This window comes from Diabrotica undecimpunctata, chromosome 8, assembly GCF_040954645.1.
Source record: "Diabrotica undecimpunctata isolate CICGRU chromosome 8, icDiaUnde3, whole genome shotgun sequence".
In the NCBI taxonomy this organism is placed as follows: domain Eukaryota; kingdom Metazoa; phylum Arthropoda; class Insecta; order Coleoptera; family Chrysomelidae; genus Diabrotica; species Diabrotica undecimpunctata.
The window spans coordinates 134,438,052-134,462,238 of record NC_092810.1 but is presented as its reverse complement, the minus strand read 5'-3'; the positions used below and the strand labels follow the sequence as shown (position 1 = coordinate 134,462,238).

The 24,187-nt window shown below is 33.8% G+C and overlaps 1 protein-coding gene across 7 annotated transcripts in view; it reads left to right on the top strand.

The window, feature by feature from the left end:
• The window catches only part of LOC140448599 (uncharacterized), a 34,766-nt gene extending 10,901 nt beyond the window's left edge, over positions 1-23,865 (top strand). For 5 of the 7 annotated variants that reach the window (XM_072541688.1, XM_072541686.1, XM_072541689.1 and 2 more), the window contains 7 exons: positions 7,472-7,581; positions 7,753-7,916; positions 10,892-11,118; positions 13,393-13,623; positions 17,784-17,924; positions 23,540-23,664; positions 23,721-23,865. In XM_072541688.1, the coding sequence (XP_072397789.1) occupies positions 7,472-7,581; positions 7,753-7,916; positions 10,892-11,118; positions 13,393-13,623; positions 17,784-17,924; positions 23,540-23,664; positions 23,721-23,735 (1,013 nt within the window). In that variant the 3' untranslated portion in view covers positions 23,736-23,865. The remainder of the gene's footprint in view (positions 1-7,471; positions 7,582-7,752; positions 7,917-10,891; positions 11,119-13,392; positions 13,624-17,783; positions 17,925-23,539; positions 23,665-23,720) is intronic. The other 2 variants (XM_072541690.1, XM_072541691.1) reach the window with 2 other exon arrangements.
• Positions 23,866-24,187: the final 322 nt, after the last annotated feature.

The following is a 24,187-nucleotide window of genomic DNA, read 5'->3' as shown; positions in this document are numbered from 1 at the left end:
GACGTCAGTTTAAATAAATCGCGACGTGCAATAATTTTAATGTGAAAAATACTGATAAAAGGGTGTTTTATTCTAGTGATGTAGAACTTTTGAGCGTATACCATTGAACAAATAACATTTATTGTAAATACGATTAAAGATGATCCTCATGAAAATTTTTATTGCTTGACTCATCAGAGATATCGTTCTGTGATCATCACATTTTCTTGCCCTATGCTCCTTGGATAGAGCCACTTTTCTAGTGAGCTACTCTTAGGTAGGTTCCCTGTGTAACATACACGTTTAAAAAAGCGTGTTGCAGATATTTGGTTGCAGCAGAAGTTAAATTTTTTAATTATGTAGCCACCGTTTCTTCTTCCCGGATGTCTTCTGTGCTTTGTTTTAGTTATGGCCTGTGCTATGTAAGTTATTTTTCCCAAATTTGTTTTTCCTTATCATCATCTAAATTTCGTTTTTTCATCATCGTTCTTTTTTTTATTTTTTTGACTTTATGTTCAGCCTGGAGTTCTAGTTCTTTACATCTATCCCCTAAACATATCTCATTTCTTCTGCCTCAGTTTAAACTCGGTGTTATTTATTACAATGTTGTTTTCTTGACAAAATTGGAGGAATCTAGTACCTATGTCACATGGTACAATGAATACACAAGGTATGATATTGCGCATGACATTTGACAGCTGGCCCAGGAGTGTGACGTAGTTAAGATCGCCTGAACCACCTCGAACCCATTATTACAGCTTAACGTACACATTAATTTTGAAATTATGGTTAAAAAGTTATCTAATTTTTTTTTAAATGTTTTGTTTTGGTTATAATTGAATAAAAAATATATTTTCAGTAGCGTAAAACCTTTACTTCTCTTAGAGATTCAGGCAAAATATTTATTTTTGTTTTCATATAGTAATAATATAAGTACTCTTTTTGTATGCAAATCCCTTGAAATTTAAAAATTTTCTGCAGAGGAAATACTGTGAATAGGTAAATAGTAGTAGATTTGCTTATTCTAATTCACTGTCACTCACTTCCAAGCAGTTTTACTGAAATAAAAACAAAATAGAGTACAATAGAGAAAAATCTGTTTTACAATTCAATACAATTTGTTTTACAATGGTTTTTCAGATGAGTTATAATGAAATTTAGTAAAATAAAAAATATACACATTACTATAACCTACCGAATATTATATGCAAAATTTACTTATCAAACAATATAATAATATGAAAATAAGACACAAATTAGTTCAAACGCAAAACACAATAAATATCGACTTCAGACGACTTTACTTCGGCAAGACAGAAAGCTTGTATAAAAACAAAAGTTCAACAATAATATCGGTTATCAATGGTGACTTTTGCAAATTGCAAGTTATGAGATAATAAATGCAAGTTATATATTTTAATAAGTATCTTAATACTGACTAAGTCATCTATTTTATAATAGAAAAATAATTTTGATATATGCTTATATATGTGTCTTTATACAAATGGTGTTTAGTTACTATTTATTTATACTGTATAGTATATAGTAGTTATTTGCCATTGTATATCTGGTTTTGTACCTTTTTCAAAGTACGCTGTGCAATTGCTTGTTGCAATAGTGACAATGAAGATAAAATCTTTAGGTTTCATACATTTCCTAAAGATAGCGTGACCAGAAAACTGTGGATTATATCTTGTTGTAGATAGGATAATTTTAATTGTAATACTGCAAGAATTTGTTATACACATTTTAAAACTGAAGATTACCAAAGAAATCTACAACAGGAACTTTTAAATAACCTTTCTAAAAAGGGCCTAAAACTCAAACCTTAGGCAGTACCTAGTCTTTATTTGCCTAAATCAACATCGGCTACCCTTTTAACCAACCAAAAGAAACGCGTACAAGGAGGCGAACACAGACAGTCCAAAAAGTATGTTGAGCAGCTTCTTACTACTTCTAGGTCAACGACGTAAGTCTCAATCTTTATTTTTATTAATTATATAATAAAATAAAAATAAAAATAAAAATAAAAATAAAAATAAAAATAAAAATAAAAATAAAAATAAAAATAAAAATAAAAATAAAAATAAAAATAAAAATAAAAATAAAAATAAAAATAAAAATAAAAATAAAAACGTTTATTGCCATTCTAAGATATTTACATGTCAAAAACTTAAGATATTTTTGCCTTCTTTCTTCTTCGACGTCCCGCTCGTGCACCGCCAGCGCTTGAAGGTTTCTCCTTTCGGTTCCTGGGTTTTCCTGGGTGGTGTCCTCGTCTGCTTCTGTAGGTACTTAAATCGGCAAACGTACCTACTTCCCTGCACGCCTGGTTAGACCCTGATCAGGTGGTCGATCAGTCTATGGGTGGATCTGTGTATCCTCTGGATCCTGTTCTTCTCGAGGATATCCCTGGTCTTTCGTAGTCTTCGTGTGGCCTGGTTGAAGAACCACCTGGTTCTGTTCTCGGCCACTTCCCTTAGTGGCGTGTATCCTAACCTGTTCTTGATCGTCGCGTTTGTAACTCTATCCTCCCATGCTGCTCCGTCGATGATTCGGTATCATGAGTTCTCAGTTGCTTCCAACTTTTTCCAGTGTGATTCCGCAATGGAGCTCCACACTGGTATAGCATACAGAATCACCGACCTAACATATGCTTGGTAGAGTTGAATTTTCTTCGCCTTCGAGAGTGGACTGGACCTAAAAATGAAAGGAAGTATTAGTTTTTTAGCTGCATTAGCTTTTACCTTAGTTTTTTGTGTATGCACCCGGAAGTTGAGTTTTCTGTCGAGGTGGACTCCTAGGTATTTGACCGTCTCTGTTTCCTGAATTCTGTTGTCTCCTACTGTGATCTGGTTCCGTAGTGGTCGTCTATCCTGGCCGAAAATGATGAACTGCGTTTTTTCGGCGTTAATCTTGATTTTCCATTTTTCGGGGTAGTCCGTGATTTTTTCCAGGTGGTTCTCCATGTCATCTATGATTCTTCCTTCGTCTTTTCCGGATGCATACACTGCTGTGTCGTCTGCATACAGGGCTGTAGAAGTCCTTGGATCTGTAGGGAGGTCTGAAACAAAAATGTTATATAAAATGGGTGATAGGATGCTGCCCTGAGGCATTCCTTCCTGGATTTCTTGAATCGTCGACATCTTTTGGTCAGCTGAAACTTGGAATGTTCTATTAGATAGATACATGTCGCAGATGTTGATGAGGTAGTGTGGAAGTCTAGCCTTGTCCATCTTGTAGATTAGTGCCTTCTTCCAAACCGTGTCGTATGCTTTCTCTATGTCCAGTATGGCTAATCCTGTCTTCTGTTTCCTGTTGAATTTTATCTTCGTGTCGCTGATGATCCTTGCTAATTGGAGTTCGCAGTTTCTTCCTTTTCTGAAACCAAACTGGTCTTCTTGGATGACTCCTCTTCTTTCTGTATGCTTCACCAGTCTCTTGTAGATGATTTTTTCTAAGATTTTTCCCATCGTTTCCAGGAGTGATATGGGCCTGTAGCTTTCCGGTCTTCTTCCATCTTTCCTTGGTTTCAGAAGAGGTATAATCTTGGCGTGTTTCCAGTTGTTTGGAAAATGTCCTTTTTCCAGGCAGTATTTGAAGATATAGTACAGCTGTACTATGATCTTCTTCGAAAGTTCCTTGAGGGTGATGTTGTGGATTCCTTCTTGTCCTGGTGCTCTGCTTCCTTTCAGTTTCCTGATGATTTTTGCAACTTCACTTGGGCTGGTATGGTCTTCCTCGTCTATTTGGAACTCGTTCCTTCTTCTGATCCTGTTGTATTCTTGTTCGACTTTCCTCTTTGTTCTTGCATCCGACATATCCTGGTTTTGTCTGTGTGTGGCTGCCATCTTCCTTGATATTGCATCTACTTTTCCTTGGGTGTCGTAGTGTGTTCCCTCGTTGTCCATGATTTGTGGCATCTTTTGTTTTCCTCTTCTTCTTGCCTTCAGCATTTTCCAAACGTTTCCATGGTTTTCTTCAGCTCTTCTGATGTTGTTGTGCCACTGGTTTTCAGTAAGACTTCTCAGTCTTACTATTATTTCTTCGGATAGGATGTCTCCGTAGTCCTTGAATTCCTGTCTTTTGGTTCTTTGGAATGCTCGTCTGGCCTTGTTTCTATCCTTGATGATGTCCTGTAGTTCTGTTGGGATGATCAGTCCTCTGTTGTTCGTCATTGATTTTGGGATGTTGGCTTCCATTGCTCGTTGGATTCTTCTTGTGATTTCTTCGATCTTTTCCTCTACTTCTTCTGTTGATTGGAATTCTCTCTTCATTTCCCTTTGGTTTAGCTGTCTTCTGTAGTTAGGCCAGTTAGCATCTTTCCATCTTCATCTTTCTACTGGTTCTATCCTTGGCAAGTCGACTCTCGATGTCCTCCTTCCTATTACTGGCTTGTGGTCCGAACTGCATTCGAAGTATGTTCTGACGTCTTCCATTATTACATCCTTGGTGATGAAAAGGTCCAGTGTTGAGTTGTTGTGTCCTCTTATTGGGTTGATCCTTGTTGGTTCGTCTGGAGCGAATAACATCCTATCTCTGTCCTCACAGTATCTTAGTAGAGTTGTTCCTGGTGCTGTGTCCGTCATACATCCCCATGCTGTGTGTTTGGCGTTGAAATCTCCTGCTACGACTACGGTTGGTGCAGAGTTGAGTAAGGCATCCAGTTCTTCTATGGCTAGTTCTTCCGATTGCTTCCTGTAAATTGAAAAGATATTAGCTATACCTACTTTGATTCCAACACTTTCGAAATGGTGTGTGTCCATCAAAACCTGGTTCCATTCTATGTTGTTCTTAACATAGATGGCTACTCCTCTGTCGTTTGGTTCGTCTCTTCTTCCGAATCCATCGTAGTTTGTTATCCTTGGAAGTTGGGAATCCGTCATGTATCTTGTTTCAGACAGGCATATGACATCTGGGTTATGCCTTACGACTGTCTCTCGAAGTTCGCTGATCCTTAGCCTCAGTGATGCTATGTTGAACTAGTATCTTCAGGTGTTTATGGTTCATTGTAGATCTCTTCGTACTTCATGAAAATCATTGCTTTTTCTGCAAATGATTTTGCCTGTAGCAGCTCTCTCTTCATATCTTGAAGAATTTCCATCATTTTCTGTACATTAACTATTTCGTTAATTTCAGCCCTTATTAATTATTAGTCATGAAACCTTAATGGTTTTTTCATATCGATTGTTAAGTAAGAAATTAGCCTCAGCCTGCTATGCAATTTGCAATAAGAACTCTTTCGGAGGAAATCAATTTAGCATCTTCCAAAATAACATTTTTTTTTGTTAAATCATGTTATCATTATTAAAATATACAATGTTATCATTATTATAAACAATACCAAGATAATTTTATGTGTGAATATTACAAAAATGTCATTTTAAATGTTGTGCAATATTGTGTGCCCTCACTACACTCATATTCGATGGCCAGCTAGCTCAATCGATATAAATAAAGTTGACTTTGTCATTATTTATTTTGATTTTGTGTTTACTTCAGTAGGTATATATACGTACAAATTTTGTGTACCTCCATTACCACTTTTCTGTATCTTTTTAAACATCTGAAATATCGAACTCTGGAGTATAAGTTAATTAACCTGTACCTACGTGTAATAAAAGATAATTAAAACTTGTCTTATAAAGGATATCTATGTTTTATAAAGGATAAATATTATAATAACATAATTTTATCATCTCTTTATAATTACTATAATTAAATTAGCCAAATTATATAAAAAAACTTAAAATTAAAAGTCTTTCCTATACAACTACATTCAAATGTTGCGGGAATAAGCGATCTTGACTACGTCATGCGCGAGAGCGAACCGATTTTGGAACATTATGTATCATACCTTGTGTATTCATTGTACCATGCCTATGTCATTCTCAGAACCAATTTTATGAGAACCCACTATTCTGAATATCCCATCTGATCCCACTTTTGCATTACAGTCTCACATGAAGATTTTTATGTCGTCACTTTTCATACATTTCTTAGCTCTTTTTTAAGTTATTCCTCAGTGTTATGCGTAGTTGGTTTATATACTTGTACTAGGTCTATAACAAATGACTGCCCGTTTAGTTTGAGCAGTATTACTCGATGAGTAATTGGTAAAAAGTTCTTAACATATTTTACAATTGCCGTCGAGACTAGAATTCCAACATCATTGTGAGGTGTCTCTCATGAGTAGAAAAAGGCAATATTGATCCTTCTTGTTTCCATCTCACCTCACTCATGCTTAGTATGTCCCAGTTAATCCTTTTTAGCTAGTTCTCTGCATTGGCTGATTTGCCTGCCTTGTATAATGTTTTGCGTTCCATGTAGACATTTTAATTTTTTACCCGGAGATTCTTAGCATACCCTGATCATTGAAAATTTTAATTGTATTGCTATTCTGATTTGCTTGGAAAATAATGCGATGGTTTTCCACTTGACTTTCGCATTCTATGCGGTTTAACGATTTAGGTTGTCAAATTTGAGTTTTTTTCAAATTGGTGCCCGGATTTGGTTTGACGATGCTTATTTAATGGCGGCAATATCCGCCACGTAACCATACGTTCGTTGGGCAGCATTTGGCAGCAAGACATAATCACCATACCGTCCAGTATCGCCGCTGATTGGTCGGGGACTGCTTATTCAATATATTCGCAGCTAACCCTCATATCTGGCCGTCCACTTTCCACCACCTGTGATTTCACAGGTAACGTATAGCTCTCTGTGGATGCTTATTATCATTTAGACTAAACTTGGAGCTAAAGCGTTACATCGTTAATCTCCATGCTCGTTCTAAGCTCAAGTTAGAACAAAATCATAATTTTTGAAATAGATTTGCCCAATTCTGGACTGATGACACGATTGCGCCGAACTATGGTCCCTAATCCCTGGGTATAATTGCAGCACCTTCCGTGATAATGTAATATCTTAATGCCTTCCTTGTGTGATATTACTGCACCTAAATGCATTATTATACGAAATAGGTTAGATATATAATTAAAAATGGAACTAAATATAAGAATGTATTCCAAGAATATACACTTACTTACGGACTTATATTTACTAAGTATAAAACAATTTTTACTATTGTTTGAAATATGTACACCTAATTAATTAAATTAAAGCTGTAAGTAAGCACCTAATCTTTATCGTGCTGTAAGGATCAAATCTGTTGCGGCGCAATTGTGCTCACAGCTTAAAGGATTCTATCGAGACCGGATCATAGGGTACCATCGGCGCAATCGTCCTTAGCCATAAAAAAGTATTGTCAACTCAAAGTTCTTCACCTCTTAAAACATCCTTATTTTTATTTTATTTTTTGTTAATTAGTTTACAAAAATTGTGTTCACTTGTTATTTGTGAATTATGAATATTTGAAATTTTTTGAAGTTGGGTCACAACTTATTTATTTCTAGGCATGTTGTATTCCCATTTTATCAAATCCACAGTTTTTTTTACTATTTAAAATCTCGTTTAAATCTTTTACTTTTAGGAAACTTGCGCAACCATATATTTACTCACACAAACGCTAGGCCTTATAAATGTGACATTTGCGAAAAAGGATTTAACCAGATGTCTAATCTGATGTGCCATAAATTAAAGGTAAGTGTTAATTTCTTCAATAGAAATGTGAGCTGAATATAAAGTATTGTCATCGAAAAAATATGGACACACCATCCGATTTTCAACAATTCCAGTCCAAACATTAACTTCTTGTAGCACTTGTGTTGTAAATATTGTATGCATTTTTTTAATATTTTAAAATTATTTTAGGCCCATCAAAGAACTGAAAAACCCAAATACACGTGCAAAATTTGCGAGAAATGTTTTCCCAAACGCATAAGTTTAAGACAACACGAACAATATACACACAAAATTATATCTCCTGTCGATTCGTTGGAATTGGAATACCCAAATCCAATTCAAAAGACACCTGAGTAAGTAGACTGTTTAAAATTTAAATACTTTAATTTTTTTTTCTTCAATAATGAAGAATCTCTAACGTTGATAATAATAATTAATAATATCTTCCATCATTATAAACATACAGTCCATCTAATTTACTTACCCTTGCACGTCATTATCATTGACAGAGATCGAAGTTGACATAGTTGCCAAAGTATAAAAAAATCCTGAATGCATTTTAAATCAAATAGGTCATATAATTATTGCAAGAGAGCTACCATCTCTTTACAACGACTATTTAAATTCTTACGTGATATATAAAAAAAAAACACTAATTTTGTTCTAAAATGAACAGATTTTATTAAATAGGTAAAAATATAAAACAAGAGGTATTCACTTTAAAATTCAAAATAATAAAGTACAAAAAGTGTCAACACCGCAGCTGTTAAATAAGTGTTACCAATTTATGCCAAAATATCACCTTCGTTCGATTACAGTTACAGTGTGTTCCGGACAAACGTTCTTCATAAAAAAGCTTTATAATGCATTTATACAAATTAAATGAAACATATTATTGTGTATTTCTTTAAGTTAACATTAATAGAAATCTTAAATATTATTTCTACGCGTTTATAATAAAATATGTCTAGTGGCTGTAATGCCAGTGTACTCGGCAAAGTGATTCTAAAAAAGAACACACCTACCGCCTAAATATTTCGTGTTGGTATCATGTGACCTCACGGGGTATGACGCGGATGACGTGCAACGGTAAGTAAATTAGATGAAGTATATGCATGTTGACTTTCTTACGATATTAAACCAAGTGATTCATTTTAACTAGGTACATTTTTTCGTTCAGGCTTTTGAATACTTAAATCAAAATTTTTGACAATAAAAAAACAAATTTTCACATTCCTTTCCATTCCATTCTTCGTCTCATAGCCCCATCTTCGCCGAAGATTGGCAACAACTTCAGCTAACTAATTTATATTACTACTACTAGCGGTTCACGAGTTGTAAATCAAATACGCTGTTTACTGATAAGAAAATCAAAATAATATCGGTTCACAATATTTTGATAGCTCTCCGTACATTTTAATGGGTAATAATATGCGGTCTTTTTCAATGAATCAGTTGTAACAACAAACGAATTCACGATACGTTGGTCAGCACAATTTATGCGAATTCGTAATTATTTACCCTTTATCAGTGGCGTTTCATAAAGACATCTTAAAAGCTTTATGTTGAAATTGAATTGATTTGACACATTTATTTTATAACTATTTTTTATTTATAACTTTTTATATTCTGGTTTTTTAAGCGTAAACACTTGGATGGCATGTGGAGTGAGTAACACTAAGTTGCAAACTCCTATTTTTTGTAGCACTGCTTATCCATAGGTATATCCGATACACCAGAATAATCTAGGCCAGGTAGCAGACTATTTAGTCTTAATACTTTTTGTTTTCTGGTCAGGTTTTGAACAATAAATTCACTAGATCATTCACAGTGAAGTCTGGGCCGCTTGGGAATGGGTATCTGACCATCGATTTTATTCTAGTCATAAATACGCCTTTTATGTATTGTTAAAAGATTAATAAATAGTTGAATAGATAATCCTACAATAAAAAATAATTGGATAAAAACCGTCTTGTATAAAATTTCGTCGAAAAGTCGAATTTAAATTTATAAAAAAAATGTTTTTGTACCCTTAAAAAAATATTTTAGTTAAGAATATAACGTCTTTAAATACAGAATTAAATTCTTGTTTAAATGAGGTGTCGCATTATACCGATTTCTATTTAAAAAAATGAACGATTACGTCACTACACCTACACCGGTGACATCATTCCTACTCCATGTAAGTTGGTATTTTATAACAAAAATCGACCTGCTTCGGGGTTTCCCTCAAAACTCGACGGTTCTCGAAATAATGATAATATTCCATAATTTAGCCGTTCACTGTATATACAAATACCTTTATTCAAGACTCATCTTAATCACTCCATCTCTGATGTTGAGTGACTGGTAACATAATAGATTTCTCATTTTGTTAAATGCTGATCTTGGCTGTTATATTAGAGATCCAATATTAAAATCGTAATTTAAGTCTGATTTTATCCAGGAATCCAGCTATTTAAACTTTTAATTTCTATGTGTTACTTGTACATTCTTATGTCGTGTAACGAATTATTTTTCTAGTAGCCATTATCGTCGTTTTGGTAGTCTTTATTTTAAGTTCCAATGAATTTTCTTCCTGAATTACTTGTTTTAAATTTTTTTGAAAAGTACTAGAAAAGTTGTTGAAAAGCTTCGAGGTTGTCAGCTATAATGGCATCTGGATACTGTAGGTTGTTGATTAAGAACCAATTTTTAATTAAGAAGTTTGTATCATTGTCTATATATTGTAAAGCCTTATCGCAGGTATATCCTGAATATGCATTAAACAACAATTTTCATGTATGTATTGAATCTTAAACAGCCATCATCAGTATCATATTCCATAAAATAGTGAACGTATTTTTTAAAAGGTTATATTTTCTGCAATAGATCAATACTTCTGGAATAACTACCAACATTACTTCTCCATTCGGTTTATATTAGATTGTTTTATATGACTCTGCTGGTACTGTCAAGTCGCTGGTAGGGTTTTGAATGAGTATCTCACTTGTTTCAGGCACTAACCTTGTATATAGTATTTACTTATATTGAAAGTATAGCTTTTTTATCGTGAGCTACGGACGGAGCAGTGGATGGTGTGAAAAAATAAAACATACTGTAATGACAGATCGCGCGACAATACACTACGTGGAGTAGTAAACGTAGTCCCATGCGTGTTTATAAATAAAATGAAATAAAATAAAATAAATAAATTAAATGAAAGGCCACAGATCTGTGCTTAGACGACAAGAACGCTATGCTTCCCCTCTTCGGTCACTCACGAATTGCCACATCCCATTTTTTTAAATTAATGACACAACGTATACTTAATTATTGAATTTTTCAGTTTCAAAGACGCAATAATCGTCGAACCCATTAAGACTGAAGCAATGAGACTGGCTATAGAATCGAAACAAACTCCCTTCGCTCTTCTTCGTCCGATTACAGGCAAACCCGTTTTAGTAAGAGTGCTGCCGGCTGGTGATAAGCAGATGTTGGTTCCTGCAACTGCCGAGGATTTAAAAACGCACAGTAACATTTCAATAACTTCTAAAACCGATAAAGAGAATCAAGGTAATAACCGTGACTTTTTTATGTTTCGAACAAAACAGTTTTTTATTGTTAGATATTTAAATAGTATGATATATGTTATTGTTTTATTGTTTACAATATAACCTGAATTGAGGTTTTTGTATTTCCGCAAATACTATTGATGATTTGCTTTGCATTGCATTGGTGGCGCTGACTGTTTCATTAACTCATAAAACTGAAATGCTTTTTTCCTGGATTAAAGAACCACTTACAGGAATTCTTCTCTAAATTAGTTCCTTAATCCAAATTGCGATGGCTCTTTCTGTTTTTTCTAATAATACATCCCTTAACTCTCCATCACTCGCACCTCAAAAAATTACGCCATTACTCGTGTGTTAGATTTTATCTAATATATTGGTATAGGTCAAAATACAAATCACACAACTTTAAAATCGCATAAAAATAATTCGCATAAAGAGAGACCTTACTCTATTCTACTTTTATGTACTTTAGAATAATTACTTACTTTAAAGATCTCATCTGATGTTTATAATTTACAATTTATTTTATTAAATGATATTTACAATTTCCATTGCTTCTACTATTTCAAATGATTACAACTTTGTACATGTATTTTAATGATTACTACTCTGATTAATTTTGTTAATTCTTGTTAATGTTTCTCCTTGTCTGTTATCATACATATACTTTTATTCATTTCACTTCTTTAGCCTCCGTAGACTTCGCTTCGACTAGACTTCGCTTCGAAGACAATTCCAAAAGCTCTTTGGTGTGTGAATAAACACGAAGCCTTGTTGGCTACGATATTATTCAAACCAACAAGAGCTACAGGAACCGGTGTTGTTGACTGTTGGTCTATCTTTCATCGAGGTGAAGAGAGGTCAAGCAACGAACTAAAAATTACCTCGAGGAAGCCAGCTAACAGCTCGGAGAGAACGCTCTCTGTCCAAATAGACATCGATCTTTGAAATAGGGAAAGACAGGTTGTCTTAAAGCTATTTCAGATCGTGTCGAACTGACACAGCGTTCCACTAGACCACCGACGGTTAGGAGTAAATAAAAGCCCCAGGCGGACTTAGAATTACTCCTCAATCGGTGGCCGAGCTGAAGTAGCACTTCGTCGTCAAAACCATGTGACAAAAATAATAAAAGTCCCTACGGGACTTAAGATTGTTTCACGAGAGGTGGCGGTACGGAGTGAAGGGCCGTCGAACAGTCAACACTCTGCCGACGTTCCTATACACCTCGAGGATTGTGTACTTGGTTACACGTTGTAGAACCGGCATCTCTGTGAGATCCAAGGCATCCGCCGAGCTCAGAATACTAGATAAATTATACATATATTATTCACGTAAGAAAACTCAAACTGTCTAAAGTATTCTGCATTGCCGGTGGCTCCTTGTTGACCATAGAGCATCCGGTGAGCTTCTCGCCGAGTGTGAAAACAAGTACACATGGACTCTACGAGTAAGAGGATGGAGGCGAAAATCCTTCGCTTCTCCTCCAGAGCGGCGGTCGAGATATATCAAGGATCTCCGAATACCTACGGAGGTACGACAATCAGAAATGTATGCTGGAATCAATCAACTTCTGGTAAAGTCTGGTAAACAACGAGAATACAGATAAAGTGATAATTCTAAAGTGTTCTACAAGGATACATATTGTCACCTCTAACATTCACGATTTACAATTTTCCAAGAAATCCTAGAGTTCACGGAAGCAGGAATTCTATTAAATGGCGAACGTGTAAACTATTTCAGAAATTCCGATGACACCATCATTATTGCCGACGTTGCTCAAGGATAACAGCTTTCAATGAACACACTAGATGAAATTAGGAATACATATAGCCTAGAAGTATAATATAATATTAAAAAAAAAGCAAAAGTCAAGATTATTAGCAAAGCCAGAATTAGAGAAGCACAAGTTACCACCAATGGGAGAATGGTAAAGTGGAGTGTCAAGTTAGCATTAAATGAACAGTGGGACCATTTCTAATTCCTAAAAATGAAAGAAAGCTACAGTAGACCTTGACTGAGGCTAAAATAAATATGCTGGCCGCATGCGAGATGTGCAATTATAGAAAAATTCTCATAATTTCATGGAGTGTCAATGGATGCGGTTCCATTGTTTGTGCCTGATTGTTTTTCTGTTGGGTGATCTTCTCCATATATTTGGCAGCATTTACTTATGTATTCGTTTTTTAGAAATTTAAGATTTTGTGTTACCCTAGGAACATTTCGTTCAACATCCTAAATTATTTTTCTCTGATTTCTCTGATCATATGCGTTTTAGTACCTGATAAAGAAAAAGAAAAATCAATTGGCAACACTGTTCAGATTAAGATACCAGTAGTTGCGACAGTGATTATTCAGCAGAGCGGTCCAACAGGTCAAATGTCAATAGCAGTTGTAAGTCCTGGGCCCATTGGAGAAGTTGATGAGCAACCTGGAATGCTATCTTCAAATGAAAATAATTTTGTCTACAGCTGTACTTTTACTGACCCCAATACTTCGGCTTCAACAGGTAGATTAATTGGTTCTAACATTTAACATCTATATAACTTGTTATTCAATTTTGTATACTTGTTAACATTGTCATTAGGGCATGATATTATATATAATTAACTCAATATCCACCCCAAGAAGTTCACACGTGACGCAGTTTCATCAAACTAATTTGAGTTAAAGTTTTATTTATATAATATTTATATAATGATTTTAGGTATTATATGTAACAATTTATTTATATAATTTAATACAGTTTATAAAATATAACAGTGGGTAATCAACTTCCTCCTCCTAGTAAAATTCAACTTTTTTTGCATTAATTGGGGTATTAATTGAGTTATATATGTAATAAATCCATGCATTTGTTTCCATTTTATCATGTTGTAACACTTAATGAAATTTTAGTAAGCTCGGTAACACAGCTGGCGTGGAAATACGTGACTCAGACGCCATTTGATGTCAGTGCTGTGAAACTCTGATAACAACTTATGCGCATTATTTGTAGTGTTTAATGTTTAGGTTAACATAAATAGTTTTCATTGCTCTCGGTTAATATACTGACTATTATCGTCGTCAGTTTTCGTTACACCAGTTGTACCAGAACTGTAGCTTTCCCGTCGTAAGTAAAGCGCAAGAGCTCACCACACCAAGTAAAAAAGCAGAAATAAAAACTTGGATTTGGCCCCACGGTGCAAACAAAAATATGATCGAAAAAAATTCACCAGTGGACGAAAGAAACACAAAATAGTATTACAGGAAGCAGGTAAATAACATTACTTAGCATTGTTTTTTTATGTAGTTTAGGACTAATGTATTTGTCCAGGATTCTAAACTAATCATATTCCAAATTTGTTTGTCGGCCGAGTCTATCCTGCAGGTCCTTATGGATAGAGCTGAATTTGTTAGGAGAACTGGGAAAAAATAAAAAGGGGATTATATTGTAAGGACGGTAAAATCCCGCTGGGTCTCATGGCGTGATCCATCATAGGCGGTCAATGAACTGATAGACCGTACATTGTCGTTGAAACAATGAGACAGAACCGGTACTTGAGACTACTGGTCCCGTACTTGAAACAAAATGCTTCCCCAGGTCCAGGAGTGGTTCCCGAATGAGAGTTTTAAGTTTATGCCTGACTCGACACCTTTTCGTAAGGCAAACTTACTCGCTAACAACCAAGTAGAAGTGCTCGACTAACCTGAAAATTCATCAGACTTGAATCCAATAGAGAATTTTTGAAAGCTAATTAAAAAAGAAATATCTAATGAAATTATAACCATAAAGCGTCGGCTGATCAAGCGCTTAATAGAAGTAAGGCACATGAGTGAAACAATTCAACAAAACTGTTAGAACTGCATATAAAGTATGCCAAGAATGTGCCAGGCAGTCATTGCTGCAAATTGTGGTACTACCAATAATCTAAGATTCCACTGCAGGATCACAACGTTCAAAACGTAATTAATCAAACTCACATTATATCAGCAACTCTATCCGAAAAATATATCATATTTTTTGGATAGAGTTGCTCTGAAACCGGTACAGGAAGTTAATGATCTTGGTGTTACGGTCAACCAAGCATTAAGTTGGTCTACTCAAACAGCAAAAGTAGTTAGTAAAGCGAACTCTGCTGTATACTTTATATCAAAAGCTTTTCATATAATGTCTCCTGACTTATTTTTGAAACGCTACAAAAGTTATGTCAGACCTTACCTAGAATTTGCAGTGTCAGTTTGGTCACTCCAGTTGGGACATTAATTTATTAGAAGAAGTACAACGAAGAGCTACTAAGCCACCCTTCAATTATAGAAGATTAAACTATGTAACCCGACTAATAAAGTTTAAGTTGTCTTCATTAACGCGTAGGCGAGAAAGAGGCGATGTTATATCTACTTATAGAATTCTTAGGGGAGATTTTTGGGTAAAATCAAACTTTTTTAATATCAACGAAGATGCTAGACTAAGAGGTCATAACTATGAATTGAAAAAGGAGTCTTTTAAAACTACTGTAAGACAAAACTTTTTGGTTAACCGAGTTTTTGATAAATCGAACAGTTTAAGTGATGACATAGTTTAAACAGTTTTAAAAACAAGTTTTATAAAAACTAACTAGATATTGTACCTAGTGTAATGTTAACTTTGTATAATGTTCGTATTTTTTTTTCTGAAAACTTAAAAATGTAAGGATATATTTTATAAGCTTTCTCTTTGTTAGAATAAATTTTGTAATCTTATGTATACTTTGTAATATTTGTATTTTTTGTAATTTGCTATTATTGTAAGAACTTTTTCTAAGAACTAGTTGCTTTGGACATTATTTTTATTTTTTATTTTTACTTTGTTAGAAAATTTGATTTATATTATTTATTTAGTTTAGTGCCTCCAAATATTTTTTACTTTGTACAATAATTAATTTGTATAATAATATATATTGTATATTGTATAATAATAATAATTTAAAATTGGGAGAATTCGTTGATAATAGGTAGCCAGTCAAAAAGTGGCCTCAAATATTTTTAATTCAATGGAGCGTGATTAATTTTTGAACAAAAATTTTATTTCGTTAATTTATTTTTTAAATAAAATACGCTGCTCATGACATATATGCATATTTTTTATATCACATTAAAGCTAATTTTTTTCTTAATATAATGATATAAGGTTGCCTTTTAGAAAAAACGGTCGCAAATTAGGGTTGTTAGCTGTTAAAAACGCGAGGTATCAGAGATAAACTAAAAGACAGCTAGCGAGCAACGCTACTGGTTTGAAGAAGTGTCAGTTACGTGAGTTTATAAAATGGTCTTTTAAGTATGAGTCGAAATCGGGAATTGGCGGCCATATGAAGCCAAAAGACCACGAGGAAGACCGCAAATGCGCTGGACCGACGATATTAAAAGAACTGCAGGACCAATGTGGAAACGTCATACAAACAACAGAGATGAATGGCGAGAATTAGGAGAGGCCTATATTCGGCAATCCGAATAGAGAGAAGGGCTTAAAAAAAGGCTTTAACTTTATCTTTGATACCTCGCCTTTTTAACACCTAGCAACCCTAATTTGCGAGCACTTTTTAGCAATTGTGAGCAATTAGCTTTAATTCTCTCTAGTTCTTCGAAAAATGAACAAAAAACGGGAGCTGTTGATCACCATCAAGAGAAGAAAGTTGGAATATCTTGGTCATGTGATGAGAGGGAAAAAGTACCGATTACTCCAGTTAATTATCCAAAGAAAGATTCAGGGCAAACGAAGCGTGGGGAGACGACGTATATCTTGGGTGCGCAATTTAAGAGACTGGTTCCAGTGCATATCTAACCAATTATTTAGAGCAACAGATTCAAAGATACGAATGGCAAACGATGATTGCCAAACTCCGTAGCGGAGAGAGCACTTGAAGAAGAAGAAGCTTTAATTTAATCTACAACAAAATGCATATATGTCATTAGCAGAGTATTTTATTTAAAAAATAAATGAAGGAATTATCATACCGAGTTATTTTCACCTCCTTGCTCTAAAAGTCTAAAATTTCATCCCCTGTTTTTTGTCTGTTGGTTCTAAGTGTTTTAAACCACGCCTCAGCAGCCGTTTTTCATTTGTGAACTCTCTTTTCTGAGCTCCGGAAATGTGATATGTTTTGAGGTTTAATTTTAAGTATTTCCGCTATAATCAGTTTATGTTCCGCTGTCTGCACAGCTCTCAATGAACTTGGTTTTGGGGTGAAGTCTTCAACCGTAGTTGCTGCTGTACGCTTCTGGTTGCTCCATAGCAACCACTTCAGATGAGTCGCCCATTTCAGACGAGTCCAATTCAAATTGTTTTTGTTTGTTTTTTTATGGCTCTGGTTCATTGAGTTCCCATGGGTGGGGCCAAAGTAATTTGTCGAGTACGACAGTGCGCCCTTACCGTACCAATGCTACCGTCAAAGTTCCCCTTTTCTATGAAGCATCGCTTGTGGTACACTTTGCTCTCTGTACATGCATCTCGTCGGTGCGATAGAGCTACACCTTAGGATTGGGAGTTAAGTTATACTTCGCTTCACTTGGCTCTTAGAGGAGATATTTTCTTCACATTATATTTTTAAATAAAATTATGATTTATTTCCAATAAATACAGTAGATAAGCCACGCTTTTCCTTGGTTAGTTCTTCTCTTTGTGTTGGCTTTTGCTAACTCTCATTTTTTCAGCCCAAAGTGAACATCAAGTACATATGGAGAACAATGCAATAAGTATACCCCAATCAGAAAAAGTTAAAGATGATAATATTGAATTCTTGGAAGAAGTCCGAAAAAAGTTAGAAGGAGACCAAATTCTCAATGAACTGAACAGTACGTACATTGTTTATAAAATATTACTACACAAATGCATTAAAGAGCCAAAAAATTTTATTTGTATTTAACGTTTTCAAATTTGCTACGAAATCAATTCGAAACAATCATATCAGTTGCTAGTTTTCTTTGCTTTCTGGAAAGATAAATGAATTTCTAAGAAATTGATTCTATTACTCCAGTCGTCAGGGACGAAAATGCCACTGAACCTCTATAAATTATACGAACAGGCTGAATTTTAGCTGAGATAATTTTTTGAACAAAAATGTTTATAACCATTTTTTGTGTTGAATGAACCGTTCTCTTAGAAATAACGCTTGAAGTGACCGTTGATTTTGCATGTCAATTACGGGAGCGAAATCAATGTTCAACAAAATTTGTACCAGCTCGACATTAAAAATTCGATATGGTCTCACAGTATAAAAACACAATCAACAAAACGTCAAAAAAATTGAAATAACAACTATTTAACCGATAATCCTAACCTAACCTATAATAACAAATTAGAACATATACTACTAATAGATGCGATGAGCGCTGCGATACATATCCGTTCTGCCAGTGCGACAGAGAAAGGCGTAAAGCAGTCCTTGCATCTCTTTCTAATGTTTCGGGTTTATCGACCATGTGACCTAAATGACTATTGGAAAGGTCACGTGATTATTAAACCGGGCCCATTAAAAATATATGCAGGGAATGCTTTGCGTCAATTTAGTCTGTTGCACTGGGAGAGCAGGTCTGTACTGCAGCGCTCAGTCTACTTGTGTTATATATGTCTATGGATCAGTAAAATCTGCCAATTATAACGTCAAAATAAATAAAATACAACAACTGGATCGACTTAATAAAAAATTTGCTAATAGTACAAGATCACACTGCAGGCTCACTACTTTCATAACGTAGTTCATCAAACTCACATTTTTACATACATTTAAAATTAGGAGGATGATTTTATTAAACAACAACGACGACTTTTCGGATAGCGTATCGTCATGTTTTCCGATTACTGTTGCCTTTCACATGACTAAATGCCTAATTTTGTAGAACTGAACTTTTATTTTTATATTAAATAATTTTGTTTTTTATATCTCTATCTAAAGACTAATCACTAGAAACGCCAATCCATCTGATTTATTCTTAGTAGACATAAGCCTGCCAAATTAAGTTAAACCTCATGTTGGCTTTATTCGCGCAATATACCCTATATGTTCGCCATATATGCTAGAGAATGTCGCACTGACCAAGTCCCTCAAACGTCCATTTTAGTATTAAGGACGTACTTTGGACGTCCTAGTTTGGTCCAAATGTCGCGATGCCAAACGTCCAACTGACGTCCTAAGACGACGTTCGGTGGACGTCCAGCGACAATAATTGGACCCGAGATTATCGATTATCGGATTATCGAATGTCCACGAGACCAAAAAAAAAACGACCAGCGGACTTACTTAACATACTTTAGGGATACACCTTGTAAATCTATTTTGGCGCTGAGGATGTACATTAGACATCTAAAGCCGTACAAAGTACTAAAAGTGGCGTCATCCTGTTCGTATTGAGAATGTATTTTGTTCAATAAAAAATAAATTAAAAAATAAATAAATATAAGGTTGAATGCTCGAATAAATGAACTTTGATCAGATAAAAGGCATATATCGAGCACAGTTTAATTAAATCTTGCCCAAGTACTTTCGATCCCTAGATCATCTTCAGGGGCATCTGAAATAAGCCAAGAAACGTTTTTTTATAACCAAAGAAATTGATTAACTTCGATAAAAACTCGAAGTTTTATGGTTGAAAAAAGGTTTTTTATATGATTAACGTTTATAGACTTACTTCGTCAATTGTGGCCTATCCGGCAAGAACAAGATGTCATAAACATATAATTGTACATTACACTACACTACAAATGGACAAACAAACACTTTAAAATAATTTAAGGAAGGCTACATTACTTGAAGAAGCCGGAGACAGAATGGCTCCTGATCTAACGGAAATGTTGGGGTGACATGTGACAAATGACAACTTGGATGAGCAGTCACAATCATAGATATGTGATCTGCACCTTTTACAATTCTATGAAACTAAGTATTGACCAAAAGTCCAACTGACACTACTATAGGAGGTCACTGATGAAATATAAAATTATATAGAATATTTTTTAAGTAGATTGAATAATCCAGATCTCACACTCAAACATGTCTGTAATAATTAAGGTGTTAGTTTGAGAGCAACTGAAATAGACGAAAAGTAAGAATGCAAGAAGCGGACTAAACAATATGTTAAACAGTGGGTGGTTGACTACAATAAAATGGTCTACCAAGCACTATCTGTAATATAGAAAGGAAGAGATCTGACTATGTAATTAAAATACTAATAATTGAAATCAAAATGGAAAGCAAAATATATTTATAAATGGGGTGTAATCCAAGTAGTTCAGTTGAACCCACAGTCAATGGTATAACTATAAAATTACTATGGATGTGCTCAGTGCAGGAAGTCTAAACAGTCGAGCTGGGTCCCCCACGAGGTGAAGCTGTAATAAAGTTTTTAAAAATAGGTTTAAATTTAGTACAATTTAAATTAATTTGAGTATTAAGACAGTGAGAGTTTTCATTTGTTTCCCTTGTAATTTCCAAATCTTCCAATAAATCCAACTCCATATAGTTTTTCTTTCTACTAATGTCATGTAAGATAGATGAACCAGTGTTGATGTTAAAATTGTGTTTACTGGATAATAAGTGTTGACCAAAACTTGAAGAGTTTGGTCTTTTCAAATGTTCTGAAACTCTAGTGGATAACTTTCTAATGGTTCTACCTACATAAGAAGCATCACAATCATCACATTTTAATTTGTAAGTACCACTTTTGTCAAGTGTGTTCATCCTATCTTTGGTGTTGATTAAGAAGGAACCTAAGGTGTTGTGTGACTTGAAGGAAATTTTGATGTTATCGATTGTAGAAGTAAAAAGTTTAGATATTTTATTGGAAATGCTGCTAATGTAGGTGAAGGAGAAATATCTGGTGTTATTTGAAGCAGTACGTTGAAGAAAACATTGTGATGAATATGCAAGCTTTTCTGCAATTTTTAGTTTAGCTCTATTTAGAAGCTTATAGATAATGTTAGGATCATAACCATTATTGAAAGCAATTTGTTTAAGAGTATTAAGTTCTGAATTAAAATTATCATTAGAAAGTGGAAATTTGAGTAACCTATGAATGTAACTGTTGAAAGCAGCCATTTTATGTTGGGTTGGATGATTAGATGTATCATGTATAACATGATCTGTTTGGGTAGGTTTTCTGTAAATATTGTACTCTAAAGAATCTTTATTACGGGAAATAGTCATATCCAAGAAGTTCAACTTTTTATCAGATTCTGGTTCCAGAGTAAAAGAGATGTTGGGATGGAGGTTATTAAGATCATCCAGAATCTGTAAAGCATCATCTTGGGTTCCCTGTATGAGAGCTATACAATCATCAACATACCTTGACCAAAAAACTATTTTGTTGTTGTTGTTAACAAACTTCTGTTCTAAGCTGTCTAAGAAAATGTCAGCCAGAAAAGGTGATAGTGGAGATCCCATTGCTAAACCTGTTGGTTGTTTGTATATTTTTTGATTGAATTGAAAGAAGTCCTGATCCAGACAGAATTTAAGTATAGTTAAGATAGCATCTTTGTCTTTTGCTGATATGTTGCAATTGTCTAGAAGATTGTGTACTAAAGGTAATGTTTCATCTCTTGGTACAGAAGTAAACAGATTGGAAACATCAAAAGAAACTAAATAAAAACCCTCTTCTATCCTAATGTTATTTAACCGTTCTATTAGATCTAAAGAATTTTTGATGGAGAACTTAGGTTTAAAATTAGTGATAGACTGAATTGTGTTGTAAATAAACTCTGATAAAATAGAAACTGGAGTGTTACAAAAACTTACTACAGGCCTTATGGGACAATTGTGTTTATGGATTTTAGGAAGTCCATATAACCTAGGTGTTATAGGATTAGATACAATTAACTTTCTGTTGTTATATTTAGTAATAGTATCATTAAACAATTTGACCATTGCTTTTGTTTTATTAATAAAGGTGTTAAGTGGATTTTTTTCCAAAACTACAAAACTGTTATCTGAAAGAAAAGATTCTACTTTCTCTATGTATTGAGTTTGTTCTAAGATTACAACACAATTACCCTTATCAGCCTTGCTGAGTACAAGAGAATCTCTATCAATTTTTTGTTTAATTGATTTTAGCAAATCCTTTTGTTTTTTAAAATTATGGTGATTTCTATGAAAATTGCGTTTGTACTTACATTGTTGTTGTTGAAGTAAGCTAATGCAAGAGTTTCTCAAATATTGTTTAGTATTAGCATTGTTAGTCATACCTTCTATTAGAGTGTCCAGCTCTACTGCAAATCCTCCCAGCACTGAGTCACTTAACCTAAAATTCTGACAAGAACGTTCTGACGTTAATCATATAAAAAACCTTTTTTCAACCATAAAACTTCGAGTTTTTATCGAAGTTAATCAATTTCTTTGGTTATAAAAAAACGTTTCTTGGCTTATTTCAGATGCCCCTGAAGATGATCTAGGGATCGAAAGTACTTGGGCAAGATTTAATTAAACTGTGCTCGATATATGCCTTTTATCTGATCAAAGTTTAAAAAAAAAAAATAAATTGTTAAAGAAATTACATTAGATATTACATTCAATTACATTAGATATTATATTAATATATTTATTTATTTATTAATAATGAACGGTACGAACTCAAAATTATACAAGACTACAGCAGTAAAGATATATGCAATATTAAAAATTACAAATAAAAATAGAATATACATGAATACAATAAATAAGTAAGTACACAATGTGTACTTGAGTGCTTCAAATAATACCTAAAGCTATTAATACATAAGTTAGCATATCTATCTATCTCATGAAGTAACTGATTAGCTTGCATGTAAAGTCGGACCCGTTTTTTAAACAAAAATTTTTTTTTATAATGTAGCATTAAAAAATACATACAGCCCTTAATGTTCACCCCTCTACTCTAAACCCTTTTTTTAATAGCCATTAGTGTCACAGAGTTAGTCGTCATACTCCTCCGAAATGGCTTGACCGATTTTTATGAAATTTTCTATGTACATTCGATAAGTCTGATTATCGGTCGCAATCTATTTTTCATACCTGTAAGGGGTAAGAGCGATTCACCCTAATTTTTTTTTATTTTGTTTACAAAAATTTTTAATTTTTATTTTTTCTATGATGTGACATTGACCCCTATTTTGTAATTGCCATAATAATGTCACAGAGTTAGTTGTAATACTCAAAAACGGCTTCATCAATTTTGATGAAATTTTATATTTATGTTCGGTAGGTATGAGAATCGGTAGTGATCTATTTTTCATATCCCTCAGGGATAAAGGTATTGTTAATTTTCAGTATATTTGGACATAAGTCGTGAGTCTACAGAAAAGAATATTGAAAAATAATTTTTTTTGTGGGAAAACAAATTTGCGGTTTCTTTTTTGATAATATTTGGAGAGTATACTTTCTCCTCAAACCAAAACAAAATTTATCGTACAACTTCTCCGATTCATTTACTTTTTGTTTTAGAAATTTTGGAAAATTTGATCTGCGAAACTAAAGAAAACATTCCTTTGATGTCAAAGGATACAGATTCTAAGGAAAATACTTTACATTTTTCTGATGAAGACGTTACGAATTCATCTGCCGAAACCGTAATAGATTTTTTATAACTTTACTATATTATATTATAATTTTTATAAAATTTTAGGTGATCAAGAGCTAATATGCTTTTTTGTAATTAAGGCGAATTCAACTTTTCCGTAATTTTAAACATTTTAAAAATGTTTATTATTTATATTAATTAAAAAAATGTATGTATATTTGTGTTAAATGTATTTTTGTTAATTGCAGAGAATCAGAAATAAATTTATAAAATTAGTTAATGCTTGCGATATTATTCAACGTGGCTGGGGTAAAATAATAAATGGTATAAGATTTGAATTTTTTTATTGTCTTCACTTCATTTATAATCAGTTTTTAGCATAAGAACAATAAATAAAATTGTTTGACAAATATTGTTAAGGACATGTAGGAAAACTGGACAAACAACTAGAAAACAATCGTTTCCTGTACTGCTATTGAACATATTATCTAACTAAATCTACACACAACCAAACTTATATGGAATCATCGAATATTTCGTATTATTTTTATCGATTTTAAAAAAACTAACCT